The 21,551-nt window shown below is 42.0% G+C and overlaps 1 protein-coding gene across 3 annotated transcripts in view; it reads left to right on the plus strand.

The window, feature by feature from the left end:
* Nucleotides 1–21,551, plus strand: part of PSME4 (proteasome activator subunit 4) — a 212,390-nt gene that overhangs the window by 93,783 nt on the left and 97,056 nt on the right. For all 3 annotated transcript variants that reach the window (XM_075127153.1, XM_075127152.1, XM_048842866.2), the window contains 2 exons: nt 18,133–18,188; nt 21,273–21,329. In XM_075127153.1, the coding sequence (XP_074983254.1) occupies nt 18,133–18,188; nt 21,273–21,329 (113 nt within the window). The remainder of the gene's footprint in view (nt 1–18,132; nt 18,189–21,272; nt 21,330–21,551) is intronic.

Below are 21,551 nucleotides of genomic sequence, written 5' to 3' on the forward strand. Positions count from 1 at the left end.
ATGTAAGAGAAAAAAAATAGTTACTGATCTGACTTTGATGGACTGGGGTGACTTGTGAGTTCTACTCCAGTCCAGGTAGAAGATGGAAGGAGGTGGTTTGGACAGCTTTCACCCCATCTAGCACAGGAGTATTGTGGCTGAGTGCAAAATCCTGAGGGGTTTAGGATCTCTGTCGTGCTGGTGAGTTAGGGTCCTGAAGAGTGAGTCAAAATCTTCAGTGGTGTGTGGTTTATACCCTGGTTGCAGAAATATAACATTTTGTGTGATGGTTATCCTCACACAATATTTGTGTACATAACATTTCTACATACACAATCTCCTATTATGCTCATGGGGTCTTTGTAACATTGTTAGGGATTATATATGACTTAATTTCCTTTTTTATGTAATGAATCTCATGGTGCTATAAATCAGAATTTTCCAATACAGTCTACTTATCATGCTCTCAAGTGCTAAAGGGTTAAGACAACTTTGTCTGCTGTTCAATTGTGCTCCTCTCTAGCTTCCCATTTCCACAGCCTAAGTACTACTATGGTAGCTCTAAGCAGCTCTTTTGGGAAAGCAAAAAACAGGGTTACTCACTGAGACCCCATTCTTCTTAAATACAGCTTGATTAGGACATGTATCGCTCCTCCCTCTTTGCCACAACTGTTGTACGAGCTTCTTTAGTATCTTTTTCACTCAAGACATTCTGAAGGTCAGGGATGAGAAAGGACCAGTTCTTTTGAATGTGTAAGGTTGTGCTGTCATACAATGAGGGGCAGGGCTAGCTAACCTCTCTTGGCATCTCCAGGAAACTACCCAGCTCTCCTGGGGGAGCTGCACACAGAAAAGGCAACAGTTACTACTCCACGGTGAGTAACCCTGTTTTCTCCTTGTTTCACCTTCCAATTGTGTTCTTTGTTTTTGAGTCTCGTATGTTAAACATAAAATAATTGGTTTGGCCCATGATCTAATCCTAAACATGGCAAGATACGTATTTGCATTTAGGAAAACTTTCATTTCAATTGGTGGAATGGCGTGAAGCCAACTGGCCTTTGTTTTTGAAGCTGCATCTGATGACTGGACTCTAGGCATAGAACATCTGCAGATAATTGGGCAAGGCACATAGTGAAATGTTTTCAAACTAGAAAAAAAAACCCTTACATTTTCCATTTATAAAGGAGATTTTAGGGTTGGTAGTGTGGAGAATAAACTAACAAATTTCTCATGATGGCTTCAGTTAATTTTTGATTTACATGTTTTCAGCCTACACAAAGTGTAGGTTCTTTTAGCCAATCCATGTGTATTGGATGCAGTTAGTATGGAATGAGCTGCAATACAACACACGAGATTGCATTTAGATTCTCTTGTGTGGTGTGACTTGCTTTGTGTATAAAATGAAGTATTATCTTCTTTTTTTTTTTTTAATTATGTAAATAGTGTCTCTGAGGGGGTCTTGCTTTTCAGCATCAGCTGTAAATATAACAAAAATGCCACGTTCACCTGATAGTGTGTATACTAGAAAAGCTTGCTTTTCAATAGTTAAAACGAAGCTGTTGACTCAGTAGCTGAGCTTTAGTGCTATGTATTAATAAAGAGGAGATCCTATTTTGGGACAAGAATGATGCCTTTCTTTGTTTTGAATATAGAACCTTACACGATGAGTAGGCTCACTGAGGTCATTGGGACTGCTTGTACAGTAAAATAATACTGTGTGAGTAAGGATATTCCAATCTAGTCCTTAATTATTCGATACTATCTGAGCTAAGATTATAGTTAATGGTCTCCAGATCCCGAAGTGTGGAGTAGACAGACCTGAAAGGGGTAAAATGTCCTTTTCCCTTGCATCATAATTTAGAGATGTTGCTGCAGAACATGGCTTGTTTGCAGAAAGTGATGGGTTCTTCTGCCAGTAGACTTCTGCCTGAAAGTAGTGGGATGGAAGAAACAGATCCAGTTCAGGAAAAACTCCTGTGCCTATATAATCACAGTTTAATCCTTTTTACTGCCTTGAGTAGAGTTGCTACTTATGGACTTCTCTTTGTCCATTGGTGGCTGGAGAAACTGCTAAAGTATTAATTTTAATACTAGTTTTCTTTATATCTTAGAAATATTTTTCTTATAATTGAGCTAATTTAGTAGTTGACGTTATCCCCAACATACTGTATTAAAGAAAGCTAAAAGCCTAACATCTTTTTTTTTTTTTTTTTTTTTACTGATTCTGGTTATTGGTACTACTTTCTTACCTGTCAGAAGAGGAGTTGTCTTTTGTTTGGGGACACTGTTAATCTAGCTGAAACCAGAAATCTCCCTTTCTTCTTAGACTATCTCTGCATATTCCCACTTGTGGGGTATTACACCGCCTAGTGATGCCTAACGGTAGAACCTGCTCCAAGTAGTTTCCAGTTAGAGCACTCTCATGCCCCCTGCTATCTCTCCACTCAGTGTCTTTGAACATTCTGAGGGAAGGCTATGAAAAGGGGCACAGAGCCATATACCGCCTAACTTCCTTCTGATCATGTGCCAAAGATAGAAGTGAACCTCTCTGGTCCATTCAGATCTGTTTTTCCCCCATCGTAGAACCATAGAAGATTAGGGTTGGAAGAGACCTCAGAAGGTCATCTAGTCCAACCCCCTGCTCAAAGCAGGACCAATGCCAATGAAATCCATTCTTTGTGTTTTGTTAATTGTTTAACGTAGTTTGTAGTTTGGTTAGTAACTCAGTTCCAGATTATGGTGAAATCAAATAAAAAAAAGAAGCTGGGGATTCAAGAGATGTGCTTTGTGCCAGGCTGTCTTCCTGGTGTTGGAGAACCTCAGTTTTATAGTTCTACTTTTTCTTATTTTTCTTGGAATCAGAGTTCTTCTTGCTTGGGAGAGGGCCACTCTCTCCTTTAGGGTGTTCCATCTGCTGGACTTTCATGCCCAGAGCTTGCAAGGAGTGGCAGAACAGTTTGCAGGTTCTTCTCCTTAAGGAGGTACTTGAGGCTAAACCCTCTGGATCCAGGCATTCGTGGGATCCAACGTCCAAGAGGCCATTTTCAGTTCCTTTGAGTTCTTCCAGCAAGGTAGAGCAGTTTTAAAGGTTCCACAAAATTGGAACCCTCATCAGGTCCCTCTCCGGGTCCTGCTTCTCAGGCAGTCAGGTCTTTGAAAGGTACCATTAATGGAGATGGGAAGATCACCTGTGACAGAATCGAGAGCCATGCCGTTGGCTCTGGCTGTGTCCGTTCCAAAGAAGAATACTGGGAAAAGATGGCCACTGTTAGCAGAGTTGGATTCTACATGTCAGAACCATCCAATTCTGACAGGCCTCTGTGGCTCCAAAAGCAAGGCCAGTTTCAGTTTCAAGGATTTGAGTATTTCACGAGATCCTTTGCCATCTAAGTCTTTGGCTCCAGCCTCAACCCCTGCTCCAGTTCTGGTCCATCTATTGATCTGAAGAGAATTTTTACTTTGGTGCTTTATGTGCACCATTTATCTTCTGAACATTCCTTGGATCTGAATGAGAAACAGAAGATCTTGAGAAACAGACCTGTTTTGCCTGTTCTGAGGTCTGTGTTATCTTAATCGGAAAAATGGAGAGCAGGGGAGATTTATTATGCTTTCTCTTGATCCGTCTATACCTCCTCCTCCTAAGACTTCTATAGGATCATCTCAAAGAGTTTTCTCTCCATTTCTTTCTGTCCTCCCTCAAGGTCCTTTGCTGTCTCCAGTGTGTTCTATTGCGAATCTGAGGCCTGATCCGTATCCAGAGGAGGCTAGAGGATGAATAAAGAAACTTTGTTTCCTCCTGGTTCATGCCTCCTTTTGGTCTCCCTCCTACAGGTATGTTCCTGAATTCCAGTTTCTGGGGAAATTGGCAATCCTGGCCTCCATAGCTTTATACAGAGCTACTACAGTAATTTTTCGGTTCTTGTAGGTATGGATAGAGAGGTGACGCTAGAGGATCTGGCAGCAGAGAAATCCTTGAATCTGATTCCACTGGATCTATCTGCATCTCAGACAATGGTGCGTGATACTCTGTCTGAAGATGATGATGAGGAGATATCTCCTCTTTTTGAACAATAGTGTGCGAACACAGACTATGATCCTGATTTGTCACCAGACAATCATGTCAGGGTGGCTTCTGCCTCTGCCTCTTCCCCTTCTGAGGATGCTCTGTGGTTTCATGACCTGCTAGATCAGATGTTATCCACAGTGAACTTACCTTCAGTATCTGTGGAGGGTACCTCCCATTCGGTGTTTGGCATTCTTAGGGCTACCTCCAAGAGTAGGATGTTGTTCCAATCCTTGATGGTCTACTGCAGCCTGCTAAAATTCTGCAAGCCTAGGAGACAGATTATTTCAGGTGCCTTTGGAAGGGTTTTCATATTTTCACACATACCTTGTACCTAATTTGCTTCTGGTGGTGGCTGTTTGAATTCTAGACAAGCACATTCCACTCCTGCTGATAGGGAAGGGAAAAAGACTGATTCCCTAGGAAGAAAGGTATTCTCTTCTTCCTCTCTTGGTATTAGGATGGGAAATTACCAAGCAATTATGGCCCTCTATGAATTCCATCTGTGGGAAAAGATGTCATTGTTTGTGCAGGTTTTGCCAAATGACAAAAGAAGATTGGCAATTGCCAATCATAGAGGAGAGTCAGAATATGGCAAAGCGTGCTCTTAGGGCTTCATTTGATGCCTCAGACTCTTCTGATAGAATATTGGCTTTTGCAGTTACTCTGAGGAGAAATGCTTAGCTTCCCTCTACTCTGGTTCTGGGTACTAGAATTAAGGTGGAAGATCTCCCCTTCAAAAGGGGAGGTATTTTCATTGAAAAGACGGATGAACTTTTGAAAAAAGCGGAAGGAGACAAGATCGATGGTTTGCTCTTGGGCTTGATTTCTTATAGGAGGAGACCTTCTACTTCCTATTATCAGAGATGGTATTATTTGCAATCTCCCTTGGCTTATTTCTCATCAAATCAAAGATGTCAACAACAGCAATAGTAAAAGTTTTGGTCTATGACGTTCCCCTCCGGTGATCTGCTAGATCACTCCAATCACTCTGTGAGCCAGCCTTCCCTGCTCTGCTGTGAAAACCCCCACTCCTGGGCTGTTTATGCACAGCCTCTGGCATGTAAGCTGTTCCTTGGATTGTGCAACTGAATGCCACTAGCCAATATCTCCAGTCCCAGACACAACCTAGGAACCTCCGTCTTGCAGTGTCCAGTTATGCCCGCTGGATGCTGGAAGCTTATATGAGTTTGTCAGTTTAACAAAGAAATTTGATATGCACCAGGCTTGTTATCCTAAGGGCAGTCTCTGTCACTCTTCAAACCAAAGGTACTGCTTCAGGTAGAATAAACAAACAGATTTATTAACTATAAAGATAGATTTTAAGTGATTATAAGTTAAAACATAACAAGTCAGATTTGGTCAAATGAAATAAAAGTAAAACGCATTCTAAGCTGATCTTAAGACTTTCAGTGCCCTTACAAACTTAGATGCTTCTCATCACAGGCTGGCTGGTTGCTCTTCAGCCAGGCTCTCCCCTTTGATCAGCGCTTCAGTTGCTTGGTGTGGTGTCTGTAGATGTAGGTGGAAGAGAGAGAGCGAGCGAGCATGGCCAGTGTCTCTCCTTTTTATCATGTCCTTTCTTCCCTCTTGGCTTTGACACCCCCTCCCCCACCCCTTCAGAGTCAGGTGAGCCTTACCTCATCGCAGTTCCAAACTGACAAAAGAAAGGGGGGTGACTCCCTCGAGCATCTAACAGATTCTTTTTTTGCTGCCTAGGCCAGCACGCTTTGTTCCTTTGAGTCTGGGCTGGGTTTGTCCCATCCACACCCTGATGAGGTGTGAACTGCCCCTCTGCTTCTGGAGAGTTTTTGGCTGGGTTTGTTCTAAAACATGAGGATACATTTTCAGCCTCATAACTACATACATGAAATTATAATCTATAACATTACTATAACAATTACTGTAACATCACTATAACAACCATGCTCAGTGCATCATGAGCCTTCCGAAGACACCCAACATGACAAACTTTGCATTGGATACCACACAATCATTTTACAAGGATGAACATGGGGGTGCTGGGTGTTCCCCCACGGTACAGAGCGTTACACCTCCCCTCTTAGTTTACTGCAAGAGGGTTAGTCACTGACTAGCTCGAAGGCAGTTTTATCGTTTTCTTGGCATCCAGCCATTAAGGCCATGAGACCGTGTGCCTCTTTTTCTCCATTCACACACAGCAAACCAGGTTTGTTATGGTTTCTCTGCTGTGATCAGCTTTAAACCTGTTTACAAGTATTAATTGTAAAGTAGCATTATCATAAGGATTAACATCCGTGTCAAAATTTTTGTCTCCAAATCTTAACATTAATACAAAAATTTTATCACAGATAACTGTTCACAGGTATCTTTATGATGCCACGCCCTCTGTTCAGATATTGTAGTTTGAGGTTAGTTTGTTCATTACCCATGGTGTCCTTTGACTCTCTCCCAAGTAATCAGTCACTGGCTTTTCTTTCCCTCCAGTGTTCCCTTCTGTGTGGGCTCTTAATTTAATCATGTTTCTGGCATTCTGGTATCTCAGGGTCTGGCAAGATAAGTGCCCAGGGGGATCCTGCACATTGGCTGGCCCTCTGGGGAGCGGTCTCCCAACCCCAGGACTCTACATATGTAGAAAATCCAGCTCCCCTTTTGGGGTTACCCTGGGTTTCCCCCTCCCAGCACTGAGTCCTTCCCTCTTCCCTTTTCCTAGAGGACCATGATCTGTGCTCTGTGGGCTAGGTATGTTTACCCTTTGGTCAGATTCACCTTTTCCCAGCAGCTTTTTCGTAACTTCTTCCTGTCTCTCACCAGCCTGGGGGAGAACACCCCCTTCTCTGTCAATTGGGTCATTTGTTGTTCTGGCAGACTACCACCTGGCAATTTCCTGGTCCCAACTCCTCTGTTATCACAGGCATTGGAGCTGCATCTTGAGTTAAAGAGACACAGTTACTTTCCAAAAACTTATCAGAAATAGCATCCTGAAAAATTGTACCCTCTGCCACCCCTTTCTCTGTCCCTAAGAAGTCAGCTTTGTGACTGCTTCCCTCCAGGAGGTCAGTTACACAGTTCCTTCTCAAAACCTGGGTCACAGCCTGGGTGCCTGGGTGCACAGATGCTGACCCAGCCATCCTCCTAGTGTCCTGGGCATCCTGGACATTCCTGTACCCTCACTATTCCTTCCCCAGTTTCCTCCTCTGGGCCACCTCCTAAAACACATTTATCTGTGATCCCTAGGAAGGGTTCTGTCTTTTGTTCAGCTGCAAAGCTCTACCAGCTAACAACTGGGACAATTTCCTTACGACACCTCTCCTGCCCCTGAGCCTGAGGGCATGTTGCCTTCTGCTGGAAAGGAGCTAGTCTCAGCCCCTCCCATACTTGGAAGCACACTGCTTCCCTATGTTACAGAGTCACAGGAATCCTCACCCATCTAAATGGTTTCTGATATTCCCTACCCCTTCTCTGGGCTCTCCTCTGGGACTCGTTTCTCTATGCTCCCTAGAGCTGGTTTTGCCTCTGGTTCAGCTGCGACCTGCTGGCAGCTAACAACAGTTTTCTCCCTGGCAGGCATTATGCCCATTCCTTCCTGGTGTGGTGTTGCCTCCAGCTGCAGTGCAGGAGTTGGTCTCAACCACCCTCCCACCTGGAAGCATGTGACTTTTCCCTGCTGCAGAAGGATCAAGGAGACACTCCCATTCTCTCAGCAGTTCCTCGGAACTTACCCTTTCCCTCGGGGTCCCAGCATAAAATTCCCTCCTGCTGCAGGCAAATACTTTAACCTGAGCTACGTGGAAAAAAGCATTACCAAGGAGCAGGTCAAATAGGAGGTGTTCCATTACCTCCATAGTCAAAACACTTCACAAACCACATGGATTTTAGCTTGTGGTACGAGGAATCTGTTTTTGCCTACCCCCACAATCTCTGCCATTTGGCCAAGCAACATATTGGCCTTTGGGACTGCCCTCTGTTTAACCAGAGAGATCTGGGCCCCTGTATCCCTCTGCCCCAAGTATTCTCTGCCATCAATTTGGACAGCCTTAACATACTCCATATCTGGTTCTCCAGAGGCTAACCTAGCAGAACCAATATGATAGGTTTCAATTGCTTGGGGGATTTCTGTGTTGAGGACAGCAGAACTAACATGAGGTATTGGTTGCCTGCTTCCTCCTAGCACAGGGCATTTATTCATCAGGTGATCAGTGGAATTACACTGGTAGCACCTTTTGGGCTCTTCTACTTTTACAGGAGATTTGGGATGAGGGTAAGAGAAATGTTTTTGGGCCAGAGAATGTTTATGGTCCCACGCCCCTTCTCTCTTCCCAGGGGCAAAATGGGATCCTCCCTTCCCACCAGTTTTAAACCCCTCTTTCTGTGGCCTGCCCTCAATAGATGCCTGATTCTGTTTGAAGGCATCAGCTAAAAAAGCCATCTTATTCGCAGACTTTACATCTTTGTCCTATAGACACTGCTTTATATCAGCCTTACATATGCTTAGGAAATACACATGAGCAGCAAGATCTAACATTCCTTCAAAACTTGCCACATCTTTATACCTCACCCATTTTCCCAACAAATCTTTCATTTTGTTTATATATTCCCCATTACTCATACCAATATCCCTTTTAAGATTCCTAAATTTAACTCTGTATGTTTCGAGGATAATCTAAAACTTTTGCAAAACAGTATCTTTAAATTCACAATAGTTTAAAGCATCTTCAATAGGCATTCCATTGAATACATTTCAAGCTTTACCAGTTAATTTTGCAATCAGGGTAGGAACTCTCTTATCATTGGGGATTTCATTTTTACACACAGCGTTTCAAAGGTAGTCAGATATTCAACAATATCATCGTCTTCACTGTATGCAAGACATAAGTGTTCCCATTTGTGGATTTTTGGAGTGATGGGAGTCATTGGGGTCCGGGGGTTCTGGTTCTGCTCCTCTAGCAAGTCCAGTTGGTGTTTATGCTCTCATTCTTTCTCTCTCTCTCTCTCTCTCTCTCTCTTTCTTCCATGATCCTTCTGTGGGCAGCCTCCTCCCTGGCTGCCTCTGCCTCCATAGCCCTTCTGTGGGTAGCCTCCTCTCTAGCTGCCTCTTTTTCTTTTTCTTCTCTCTCTCTCATATCTCCAATTCTTTCAGTTGTAATAAACTCTGGTGCTTCCACTCTTCTTCTGCAGTCTGCAGCCTGAAAAGCTCCAACTTTGAAATTGCTTCACTGCTTTCACTCATTTTCCTTCTTTCCTGTTCTTACTTCCCTTTCCCGAAATAAGCAAACAGAAAATAACAAAACTGTGACCTCCTAACTGTTGTTAGCCACTGCACTTAAGACTCACTTAAAATCACAAATATCAGTGCTTAAAGTGTGAGCTTCACTTGGAGTAACAAGCTGTACATACACCCTGCTCGTTGTGCCACTGTGACGTTCCCCTCTTGTGTTATCTGGCCCGGTGATCTGCTAGGTCACTCCAATCCTGGACTCTGTGAGCCAGCCTTATCCTGCTCTGCTGTGAGAACCCCCACTCCTGGGCTGTTCACGCACAGCCTCTGGCATGTAAGCTGCTCCTTGGATTGTGCAACTGAATGACACAAGCCAATATCTCCGGTCCCAGACACAACCCTAGGAACCTCCGTCTTGCAGTGTCCAGTTATGCCCGCTGGATGCTGGAAGCTTATATGAGTTTGTCAGTTTAACAAAGAAATTTGATATGCACCAGGCTTGTTATCCTAAGGGGAGTCTCTGTCACTCTTCAAACCAAAGGCACTGCTTCAGGTAGAATAAACAAACAGATTTATTAACTATAAAGATAGATTTTAAGTGATTATAAGTTAAAACATAACAAGTCAGATTTGGTCAAATGAAATAAAAGTAAAACGCATTCTAAGCTGATCTTAAGACTTTCAGTGCCCTTACAAACTTAGATGCTTCTCATCACAGGCTGGCTGGTTGCTCTTCAGCCAGGCTCTCCCCTTTGATCAGCGCTTCAGTTGCTTGGTGTGGTGTCTGTAGATGTAGGTGGAAGAGAGAGAGAGAGCGAGCGAGCATGGCCAGTGTCTCTCCCTTTTATCATGTCCTTTCTTCCCTCCTGGCTTTGACCACCCATCCCTTCAGAGTCAGGTGAGCATTACCTCATCGCAGTTCCAAACTGACCTAAGAAAGTCCCTCGAGAGTCCAAGGGTATGGCTACACTTGCAGGTGTAGAGTGCTTTGAGTTAAAGCCAGCCTTCGGAGAGCGCGGTAGGGAAAGTACTGCAGTCTGTCCACACTGACGGCTTCAAGCGCACTGGCATGGCCACATCTGCGGCACTTGCAGCAGCATTGAGAGTGGTGCATTGTGGGCAACTATCCCAGCATGCAAGTGACTGCAACATGCTTTTCAAATGGGGGTGGGGAGGTGGAGTGTGACAGGGAGTGTGTTGTGTGTATGTGGGGGGAGAGTGGGTTTTTGGGGGGCTGAGAGCATGTCAGCATGCTGTCTTGTAAGTTCAGACAGCAGCAGACCCTCCTCCTCCCCCCCGCCTCTCTCTCTCACACACAGCATTCCACACTAATGGCTGCTTTGTCTTGGAGCAGATAAGCAGCCAGCTGTCAGAAACGGAGCTTGCAAATGGCATATCCGCATTCCTGCAGCGATTCAGAAACAATGACAAGAGTGGCCACTTGACTTAAGGGGATTATGGGATGTTTCTAGAGGCTAATCAGAGCGCAGTAATGCAACACCTCATTCACAATGGCGCCATGGCACTCCAGCGGGGGAGCAGCAAACGTTATTCCACTCGCTGAGGTGGAGTACCAGCAGTGCTGTAGCTGCGGAGTCAGAGAGATCTACCTGCCTTGCCAATGTGGATGGGTAGTGAGCTAGGGCACCTGGGGCTCCTTTATTGTGCTGTAACTCACAAGTGTAGCCAAGCCCTAACAGATTCTTTTGTTGCTGCATGGGCCAGCACCCTTTATTCCTGTGAGGCTGGGCTGGTTTTGTCCCATCCACGCCCTGATGAGGTGTGAATTGCCCCTCTGCTTCTGGAGAGTTTTTGTCTGGGCTTGTTCAGCCTCATAACTACATACACGAAGTTATAACCTATAACATTACTGTAACAATTACTATAACATCACTATAACAACCATGCTCAGTGCATCATGAGCCTTCCAAAGACACCCAACATGACAAACTTTGCATTGTATACCACACAATCATTTCACAAGGATGAACATGGGGGTACTGGGTGTTCCCCAGAGGTACAGAGTGTCACACAGTCCCGTATGTTAACTCTGGCTCTATAATCTCTTCATTTTCAACTATGTATTAGTTTGCGGCTCTCAGTAAAGGGCATGTATTTTCATATCTCTGTTCAACATGTTCATTGAAAGTACCTTAATTACATGATGGCAGGATGCCATTTCCGGTACGAGGTGCTTTCATTTGGCCTGTCCACAGCATTAAAATTTTTTGCAATGTGCCTCTCTGTGGTAGCAGCTCATTTGTGAAAGCAGGCTATTTGTATTTACCCATATTTGAACTATTGACTGCTGAATGCTGCTATTGGTGAGGATCTAGTAAGCCACATTGCTTTTACAACCACCCCTTTTTTTTCTTTTTTCAGACCTGGGACTGGTTCTGAATGTGAAAAAATTGAATCTCTGTCCCACTCTGAGAATTTTATTCATAGTCTCCATATTGGACTCTGTAGCAGAGAGAGCCTTTCTGGCAGAGGACAGATTTTTAAAAATAGTGCAATATGTTTTAAACATTCAAATATTATAAACTCAGAAAGTAATTTTCTCTCTGGATCTCATGGCTACTACTACGTATGTGAGTCCATTTGTGTGTTTCAGAATGAGTCCACTACAGCGTTGGATGTCTTAGGTCTTCAGACCAAATCTGGACAATCTTCATATTTTAGTCAGCATACCTCAAAACATTCTGGACTTATTATCAGAGTGGTCAGTCAGAGCAGTGTTCTCAGTGGTGTCCAGTTCAATCCCCCTTCATCATTGGTAAGGTTATCTTCAAATGCATCAAACAGTAGTGGGGGGAGGGCACATATGAGTCATCTTATAGTTTGCAGTTATTGGGCTTCTTGGGAGGGAAGCTTGCACACCAACGTGTTGGGGTTAAGAGCCATTCATCTGGCCCTCAGATTGTTTCTCTCTCATTTACGTGGGAGGGTTGTGCAAATGGTAGCAGATAATTCATCAAGTCTGTATTATATCAACAAATGGGGGTGCTTTCTCTGCTCAGCTCTGTGCAGAAGCAATCAGTTTATGGGACTGAGGTATTTTCCATGACACTTATTTGGTGGCCCTGAATTTAGCAGGAGAAAATAAGTGATTGCAGATCATCTCACCAGGGACAGTTCTCAAATGCACTAATGACCCCTGAAGGATCAGTTGATTCCGAGCATCTTTTTCCAGTTGGACTCAATCAGATGTCAACCTGTTTGCTATAAGGTTCAGCACTAAATGTCGTGTCTTTTGCTCAAGAGCAGGAAGGGACAGTTAATGCATCTTGGATGCTTTACTTCTGGACTGGGGAAGCCACCATCTATACGCTTTTTCTTCCCTTTCCATTGATCGAGAGGGTGGTAAGGAAGATATATCAGGACTGTTAGGGGCTTATTCCTTCACTCACTTACTTCCCTGGTCCTTCTTGCATGAACAGAGAGCAACAATACCCGAAGTCCAAAGGTGCAAACAATTCAATGTTTATTGAGGTGAACTTCCAGCAAGCATGATTGCAGTTTCCTTCCTTAGTGTCCCCCTTCTCAGCTCTGACACCACAGAGCCTTACTTGTGTCCCTGTTCCCATTCCCGCCCTTAGCAAAGCATGATTCCAATTTCCCTACCCCCATTCTCTGTTCCCATTCTCTCCCCCCCTGCTTACTTCCTGATTGACTGCAGACTATATAGTAAAACTTGAGTTCTCCTTAGCTATACCTTAACCATTTTCCTGAAATTTAACTAACCAATCCTAACATATTGTAACATGATTATTTAACCAATTATATCTCACCACCTTAATTAGTTTACACCCAGCAAAATTAATTATACAGCAGACAGAAACAATCACAGAACCAGACAGAGACCATGCAAATAAACAATAGCAAAGTGGGAACTATAATGACAAAACAATACAGAAGTGAGGATTTCACATCCCAGCTATTGATAAGTGAGTTCTTGCCAGACAGGATGCTATCAAACTAAGTTTCCTTTTACATTTTCTAGGCACTTCCCTTTCTCTGGAGGTGATAGGCATTATCAGGACAGGATTGTATTCCTAACAGCCCAATAGCACCTTATTTGGATGTGACTAGTTTGGAATGTGAGGATGTGACCGTTCGCTTCCCAGCTTATGGCTGCGTCTGCTGCTTAGCCAAAGGCCTTAGCCTAAGAACAGGCCCTCAGACTGTCACAGTAAGAGAAGGCCCTTACACCGGCAGACAGTGATTTTGATTCTTTCTTTTATACCTCTATAACTAGCTAAGTGATAAGAATACACCTAAATTCTTAAAGTCTAGACCTTTGCAGACAGGCTTGCATATATATATCCTAACAAGGACAGATCAAAGATAATTCTTATTGCCCTGGTTTGGCTGCATCAGCAGTGGTTTATGAATCTGCTTCAACTGTCCACCAGTGTATTCATATGTTCTATTCTGTTTCCAGATTTTCCATCTTGGCAACTAGGGCAGGATTCATCATCCAGATCATCAGTCCCTTTACCTCATGTCTTGGGCAGTCGGATTTTGGCTCTGTTTAATCTTGAAAAGTCATGTTCCTCTTTGGTGTAGAATGTACCTCTTAGTTTTAGAAAGCTGTCTACCAGCTGATATTTGAAATGGTCCAGATTTGTTGCTTGGATGCGGGGAAAATCTGATTGTCCTGTCTTAGCTTCCATACCTTGTACTTTAGAATATTTCATGCACAAAAAAACTGAGGTGTTATCTAACTCATATTGGAAAGTTCATTTGCCAGTTCTTTCAGCTTACCATATTTTGGTTGATGGTAGATCGCTATTTGTGCATAACATGGGTAAGGAGTTCATGAAGGGGTTAGCTAATATCTATCCCCCTGTTAGAAATCCTGTCCCTCCTCGGGATCTTAACTTCGTCTTATTTACACTCATGAAACAACATTTTGAACCACTGGCTGTCTATTATTTATCTCTTACGAGATAATTCATTATTTCCATAACAGCAGTCAGAAGGGTGAGTGAATTAAATGCACTGATAGCTGATCCTCCAATTATGTCTTTTCATAAAGATAAGGTGGTTCTTAGGCCTGATCCCAGGTCTTTGACAAAAGTCGTTTCTGAATTTCACATCAGTCAGACAATTAATTTGCCAGTCTTTTCTTCAAAACTGCTTACTAATAAGGGGGAATCTGTTGTATATACTTTGGATGCAAGAAGAGCTTTTGCATATGTAATGATGCTGGTTCTGGCGGGACCCAACTGAGAGTGCCAATTCAGAACAAATTGCTCAAGGCTGGGCAGTTACAGCCCAAGGCTGGGTTTTCTATGCACACCAAACAGAGAAGATTTTGGTTTTACCCAACTGGCTAACCAGAAGTCACACAAGCAATTCCCTTAGACACCCCAGTTTCCCAGTATCACCACCAGTGCCACTCGTTATGTGGACAAATGATTATGAAAACCAATACACCAGTAAAAGAAAAAACGGTTCTCTCGATCCCAAAGGACCAAGCCCCAGACCCAGGTCAATATACAAATCAGATCTTACCCACAAATCACACTGTTGCCAATCCTTTAGAATCTAAAATCTAAAGGTTTATTCATAAAAGGAAAAAGATATAGATGAGAGCTAGAATTGGTTAAATGGAATCAATTACATAGAGTAATGGCAAAGTTCTTGCTTCAGACTTGCAACAGTGATAGAATAAACTGCAGGTTCAAATCAAGTCTCTGGACTACATCCACAAGCTGGGATGGGTCTTTCAGTCCTTGGTTCAAAGCTTCAGTGTAGCAAAGTCCCTCCAGGGGTAAGAAGCAGGATTGAAGACAAGATAGAGGAGCTGCAGCAGCCTTTTGTATTCTCTTGCCATGTGGTCTGTCTTTCTTTGTTCCAAAGACAAGCTGTCCATCACATGGCATGGAAAAACCTTAGAGTTCTGTCCATAGGCATGTTCCTACATACTTTGCTGAGTCATAAGGGGAGTCTGCCTTCTCTCAGTGGGTCAGTTGTATAGCTGATGGTCCTTAATGGGCCATCAAGCAGGCTAGGCAGAGCTGACATCAACTTGTCTGGAGTGTTCCCCAGAAGCATAGCACAAGTTTGAAATACAGACAGTATGGAGCCAATATTCATAACTTTAACTATAAAAATGTATAAAAACACACATATAGACAGCATAATCATAACCAGCAAACCATAACCTTGGCTTAGACACCTCATTTGACCTCCTTTATACAAGATTTGGTGCCACTACAGGACTTTGGTTGCAACAATGATCTATACGGTCCCAGCTTATGTCAATAACACAGCATATTATTTAAGTAGGACTAAAAGTTTTCAAAAATCGCATAGATTATTCATGTTTTATGCTAACAGGCATGTGGGTTATACCATATCTCCCCAGACTATTTCTAGATGGATTAAATCATGTATTGCTGAATGTTATACATTTTCAGGAGTTCCTATACCTACAATGGTATGGACTTGTTCCACCAGAGCTCTGGTGGTGTCTTAAGCAAGTCCCTGTTTCAGAAATATGCAGGGCTGCAACCTGGAGTTTGGACACACTTTAGTAAACATCATGCTCGCGATTTGGCTTTCAGGGCTGATGCTAGATTTCGTAGAGTGGTGTTTCAGTCTCTATTCAATTAGGACTCTGTTCCCTCCTCCAGATTATTTTCAGCACTGCTGATCAAACTACCCATAAGTGGGAGTATGGAGAGCCACTCAAAGAAGAAATGAAAATCACTACTTGTAACCAAAGTTCTTTGAGATGGCTTTGCATATTCACACTTCTCACCCACTCTCCCCTCTTTCTCAGAGTCCTCTTGTTCTGTGTCTCTAGATTGGTGATGGAAGGAACTGAAGTGGTAGAGGCTTTTTGGCCCCCTGATATAGCCTCACCCTCAAAATGTTTGAAGATGCTGAGGGGAGATGTAAGAATGTGAGCACACTAACAGACACAGCTTGGAGAATGTTCTACCCTTAAACACCAATAGGTGGTGCAGTACCGCATAAGTGGAAATATGCAGCGCCATCTTGTAGAACTCTGGTTATAAATAAGTAACCTTCATTTCTTTAATATTGTTAATATCTTCCAAATTGGAAATATCTATTAGAGAAATGTACACATCTGTTTTTAGAAGGATTTATGCTAATTAGCCAGCATTTTTCTAAAAATAGATTTTTCTGTGTAGCACCATGAGTATCTTTTTTTTTTTTTTTAAGAGGGAACGGCTATCTTACCTTAATGTTGGAGCTGTTCAGGAATCAATATTAGTACCCATACAAATCATTATAACTGGAGCACCCATGTTAATATCAGTTCTTTTTATAGGGAAAATTAAATGAAAAGTTATTAGTATGGAAAGACATTTATTTTCAAGCTCTTTATTTAATGCTATTAGAAGAAGCACAGAAAGGAAAATAAAGTGAAAACTTTTTTTTTTGTTTAATTGAGAGCTTTTAAAATTGAACTAAAATGTCTTCCTTTTTAATTGATTTGGGATTTTGATTAATGTGTAGATGTGAACAATACTAAAACAATTAAATGAGTCTGTTACCTACAAGACTTTATTTTAGGATTTAGGATGTTGGGATTTTCCTGCAGTTGTTGTTGTTGACATCCCCAATACCTCACTTAATGTAATGACTGTAGCTCCCTGTTCTTTTTTAGATTTCAGTGATATCAGTTATTGTTCTAGGGTAAATATAACCCTCAATTCTGGTCTTGGCGAGTTAACCTCTCAATCCACCAATTTAAATGTGGAGCCTTGTTTCATTTTATTGTGTTAGGACTATGTGTGCTGATGCCGGTGCTACATGTGTAAGCACTTCTTGCCAAGCAAACATCTATAACAATAAGAGACTGATATTGTTCCTCTTCCCAGTTTTCTAACTTTTTTTGCACCATTTCCATCATTGATACAATCCTCAATTGCACAGGAAAATTATATTTAGCAGTATGGACCGTTTGGTGATATTGTTCTTCCAACATGTTAGTGCAGTATTTATGTAGCTCCTGAATTTCTTTGAAAAGTGTCCCGGTGATTTTTCCTTCAGGATCTGAATCCACTTACCCTTAGTGTCTATGATGTAGCTTTAGAAACAAAACAGGAAAGAAAATGTAATGTATATTCTAATGACTTGGTCTTGCCATTAGATACATTGGCATCCAGTGTCACAGTCTGCTGTTTTATTTATGCAACCATGTACAAAACCCACATTTTACAAGGACTAAGAATGCACAGCTAAAAATTTAGAGTAGAATCAAGTAATAACCAAATCTTTATCTTGGTTAAGCTTTTCTTTATAAGAAAAAACTTGTCATGTAGATGTATTGTGCTGACTATTATGTACTTTCTTGGCATGGTTATTATTAGTGGTGGGGGCTTCAGAGACTAGCATTAACAGTTGGGCCTAGGCACATTGCACACTATTTTCTTTTTTAAAGGAAGGCCCACAGGTGTGGGGGAAAATAAGCTATTGAATTTATATATTCAGCCTTTCCTGAGACTCTTATTCAGTTCCCTACTATCCAGTAATCTGATTCACCTGCAATTAATCCAATAAATAGCTGTATCAGTGCCACTGTCCCTCATTGTCATGCTGATGTGAACATGCATCAGAAGAAGTGAGTCATTTTGAATTCTTCTTAAACGGAACTCGTTCAAGATTTTATACTGAAGGTGGCCTTGCTTTGGTTTTCACTCTCTCAAAACAGGCAAACTACCTGACCAGTAGGTATTCCTAGCTTTCAGAAGGTTAAAGATAAATAACAAATAAAATGAGTAAATTAAGCCTTCTCAGTCATCCACAAGCATTAACCTTACATTGTAAGTAGAAATTAGTTGTCAATAAAACTCATTTTGTTAGACAGATTTCCTTACCTTGTAATACAATGTATTTTGTCTTTATGCAGGGTTCCAAGTCTGGTGTCTTTGGAAGAGACAAAACTTTACACTGGTGTTAACTATGGTAGGTCAGTCCCAACTCTGTTAAATCAAGTCACGAGATAATTAATTTTGTACTCTTGTTGTTAAATGCATAGCCAATTGATTTGATTACATTTATGATTCATTATTAAAAATGTTTGAGACCAACTAACCAAGCTTAGCCAAACTTATTATCTAAAGACAAAGCAGTACAAAACAGAAAGGAAAGAGTTAATATGTTACCAGTCCTTGTAGGAAACTGTTGCAGCATTTAGTCCATCTTACACAGAAGCTGTGCTCCAAAATACACTCTCCAAACTTCTTATATGTATATTGTAACTTTTTATGAGCATTCTGTACATCATCCAGGACTAAAATTTACCAAATATATTTGTACCTTGTTTTTTCCAGTATCATGGTGTATCTTTCCTTATTCTGTTTTCGGACACTACATTCCAAATCAGTTGCCTGTGAAGGCACCTCCCAAGCTTGTACCAGGGCAGAGCATTCATGTGTCTTGGTTTTGAGAAGTTCTGCATCCACCTGTGTGAAGTGCAGTATTGTGCTGTGCATGGTATTGTGGGATATATACCTCAGCCTGAGTGAGCAGAAAGCAGTTTAGCATGACTTCAAGCTAACCTTTATATAACGTTAATATAACGTGTAATACATATTGATATGGTGTGCAATACATATAACATATACTTTGGCTAACACTTTTGTTGTTGTTGCAGCTGCAAAGTATGTCCTGTGTGAATGCATAAGTGCTGTGTGGTCCTGGTTATTTAGGGTGGTGATCAGTCCTGTATATTTCAGAGAACCTGTCTATCTGTGTGTAGCTGGGGTAGAGTTCGAGATCAGTTGGGCCAGTAGCAGTTACAACAGTTGGTACAGAAAATGGAAGGAAAACTTCAGAAAATCCTGGCAATGCTTAGGCCACGGTGAAAAAGCCATGACTCCCAGAAGGGGAAATCGGAAGCCTTATTTATCATATTAGTAAAACATAAAAAATATTCCAGAAGTTTACTAAAGGAGACAGATATTCAAACTGAATATGCTACTTACAAAAAAAGGGCCTGATTCAGCAGTCTTTACCCACGTACATCCATTTAATTGTGTTTTCATAGTAAATGATTGGCAAGTGAGACCTGAGTCTCTGCCATGTGTACCCTGAGCTCTGAGGTTGCATAGCTGTGAGGGAGAAGAGCAGCTAGTATATGTGTGTCTATCATGTAGCCCAGTAGTTCATAACCTCTTTCTTTTCATGTCTCATAATTTGGGTGCTTCTCAGCTTCAAGTCATACCAATCTTTGTGCCAAGTCTTGTATTTAGCTGTCTTAAGCACCTGGGACCAACTGGGAAATATCTGTATTATTTTTTCGATATGGTGCATGCCTATGTGTGTGTATTTATGATGGGTTACTTGCTATGGAGTTAGATCAAAAGAAGTTGTTAAAGGAACCAAGCGGGAAAGGTAAAATGGTGACTTGGATAAGAAGCCTTGAAGAAACAATGGTGAAGCTGTTCATTGGGGAATATGTTCTACCTGACTACAGCCAGGCTAAGAATGGCTTACTTTTCCCAAGTCTAAGCCTAGGATCAAAAGGAAGATAACAGATCATTAGAGAACCACGGAAAAGGGTTGAGGTTGAATGAGTTGCCAGAGGCTGCCTAGGGAGTCAGCAAGAGGTGACAGGCTGATAAGGAGACACACACAGACTGAGAGAGCACTCTGCGAGCAGGACAGTCTGCTTGTGAGAACCCAGAGATGGAGGTTAACCGGGCTCAAGAGAGCTTACAAAGGTCAAGGGAAATGTATATAGGAAGTACGGATATTGGCATTTCACAGATGAGGAACTGGGGCGCAGAGAAACTGAGTTGCACAATGTCATACAGGAAGCCTATAGTGTAACAGGGATTTGAGCCCAGGTCTCTTTCTTGCAGCACTTCTAAAAGGATTAACCTGGCATATGAAAGATTCTTGTCAGAGGTGAAGCTTCTCTCTTTGAATAAAACTTTATCTCCAACCACTGTCCTCAGTGCTTGAAGGGATGGGAAGTTCTTCTCTTTCTTCCTTCTACTGTTCCCATTGCCTGGATTGGCAAAGTGCTACTTTACCATCCTCTCCAAGCAACCAAAGAGAATAGAAACTCCATTCTTTCCCCTTCTTAATTGCCTGAAGGATAAAGTCCCATCCCTTGAGCATTCTGCTCTTCTTTCCCGCCCCAGTCAGTGTATTCTTCAGAGCTTGTGATATGATGGGCACTCTGCACCACTCTGACGTTGCACAGAACCAGACTCCTATTTTGCTCTCCCTCATCTTAGGCAAAGCACTTGACCACTACTAACTCTGCCTAAAGGTATGTCTACACTGCAATAAAAGACCCGCAGCACAGCCATTACTGGCCCAAGTCAGCTGACTTGGGCTCGCAAGGCTCAGGTTGCAGGGCTAAAAATTGCAGTATAGGTGTTTGGGCTCTGACACCCTGTGAGGGGACAGGGTCTCAGAGCCTAGGCTCTAGCCCAAGTCCAAACATCATCATTCTTTTTAGCTCAGCAGCCTGAGCCCTGCGAACCTGAGTCAACTGACCTGGGCTCTGAGACTCCATGCTGCAGGTTTTTTATTGCAGTGTATATATACCCTGAGAGGCAGTACAGAAATGTGTCCCAACCTACATGGGACTGTAAACCATTTTTACCCCTTTGCTTGAAGAACCATTATTGTGCTGATTTAGTGAACGGAGATGAAGAACTTGAAAGATGTCCTGTCCAGTATTTGGTCTGACAGATGGTGACTGCAAGATAGGATTTCAGCATGATGTGGAAAACTGAGTGGGGTACCCCATGACTTTGTCATAGAGATGATCAGGACTGTTTCTATTAAAGGTGTATGTATATAAAAATTTAATATTTTTTCCAAAGTCTTTTTATATTGCCCTTATAGAGTCCCATACCTCATATGATTTGAGGTATGTAAAGAAACTCTAATCTGTTCTTAAGCTTTTGCATGTCACACTCTGAGTTTCCATTAATTATTTTTTTAGTTAAGCTTCTCTATATTTTATAACACTGTGTAACTTAGAGAATATACTTTATGTATAATGAATGTTCTTATTATCTTTTGTAGATTTATCAAGAGAGAACCACAGAGAAACCATGGCTAGGGTCATAAGGAAACTACTGCGTAAGTACATTTTTGTCTCTCTCTCATTCCTGTATTCAGTACATCTGCAAAGATTTGCTTTAAACGTTGTCAATCTATTGTGCTTTTAAATCTAATATCAGTATTGTAGAGCAAAGCAAAAAGGCAAAATCTGTTGTTGTGAATTGTATGGCAACATAAATGACACAATGTTTTGAGCTTCACAAGTAGCGAAAATATTTCATTGAGTGTAGTTAACTCTTT

Source organism: Caretta caretta, chromosome 3 (genome assembly GCF_965140235.1).
Source record: "Caretta caretta isolate rCarCar2 chromosome 3, rCarCar1.hap1, whole genome shotgun sequence".
Lineage (NCBI taxonomy): Eukaryota > Metazoa > Chordata > Testudines > Cheloniidae > Caretta > Caretta caretta.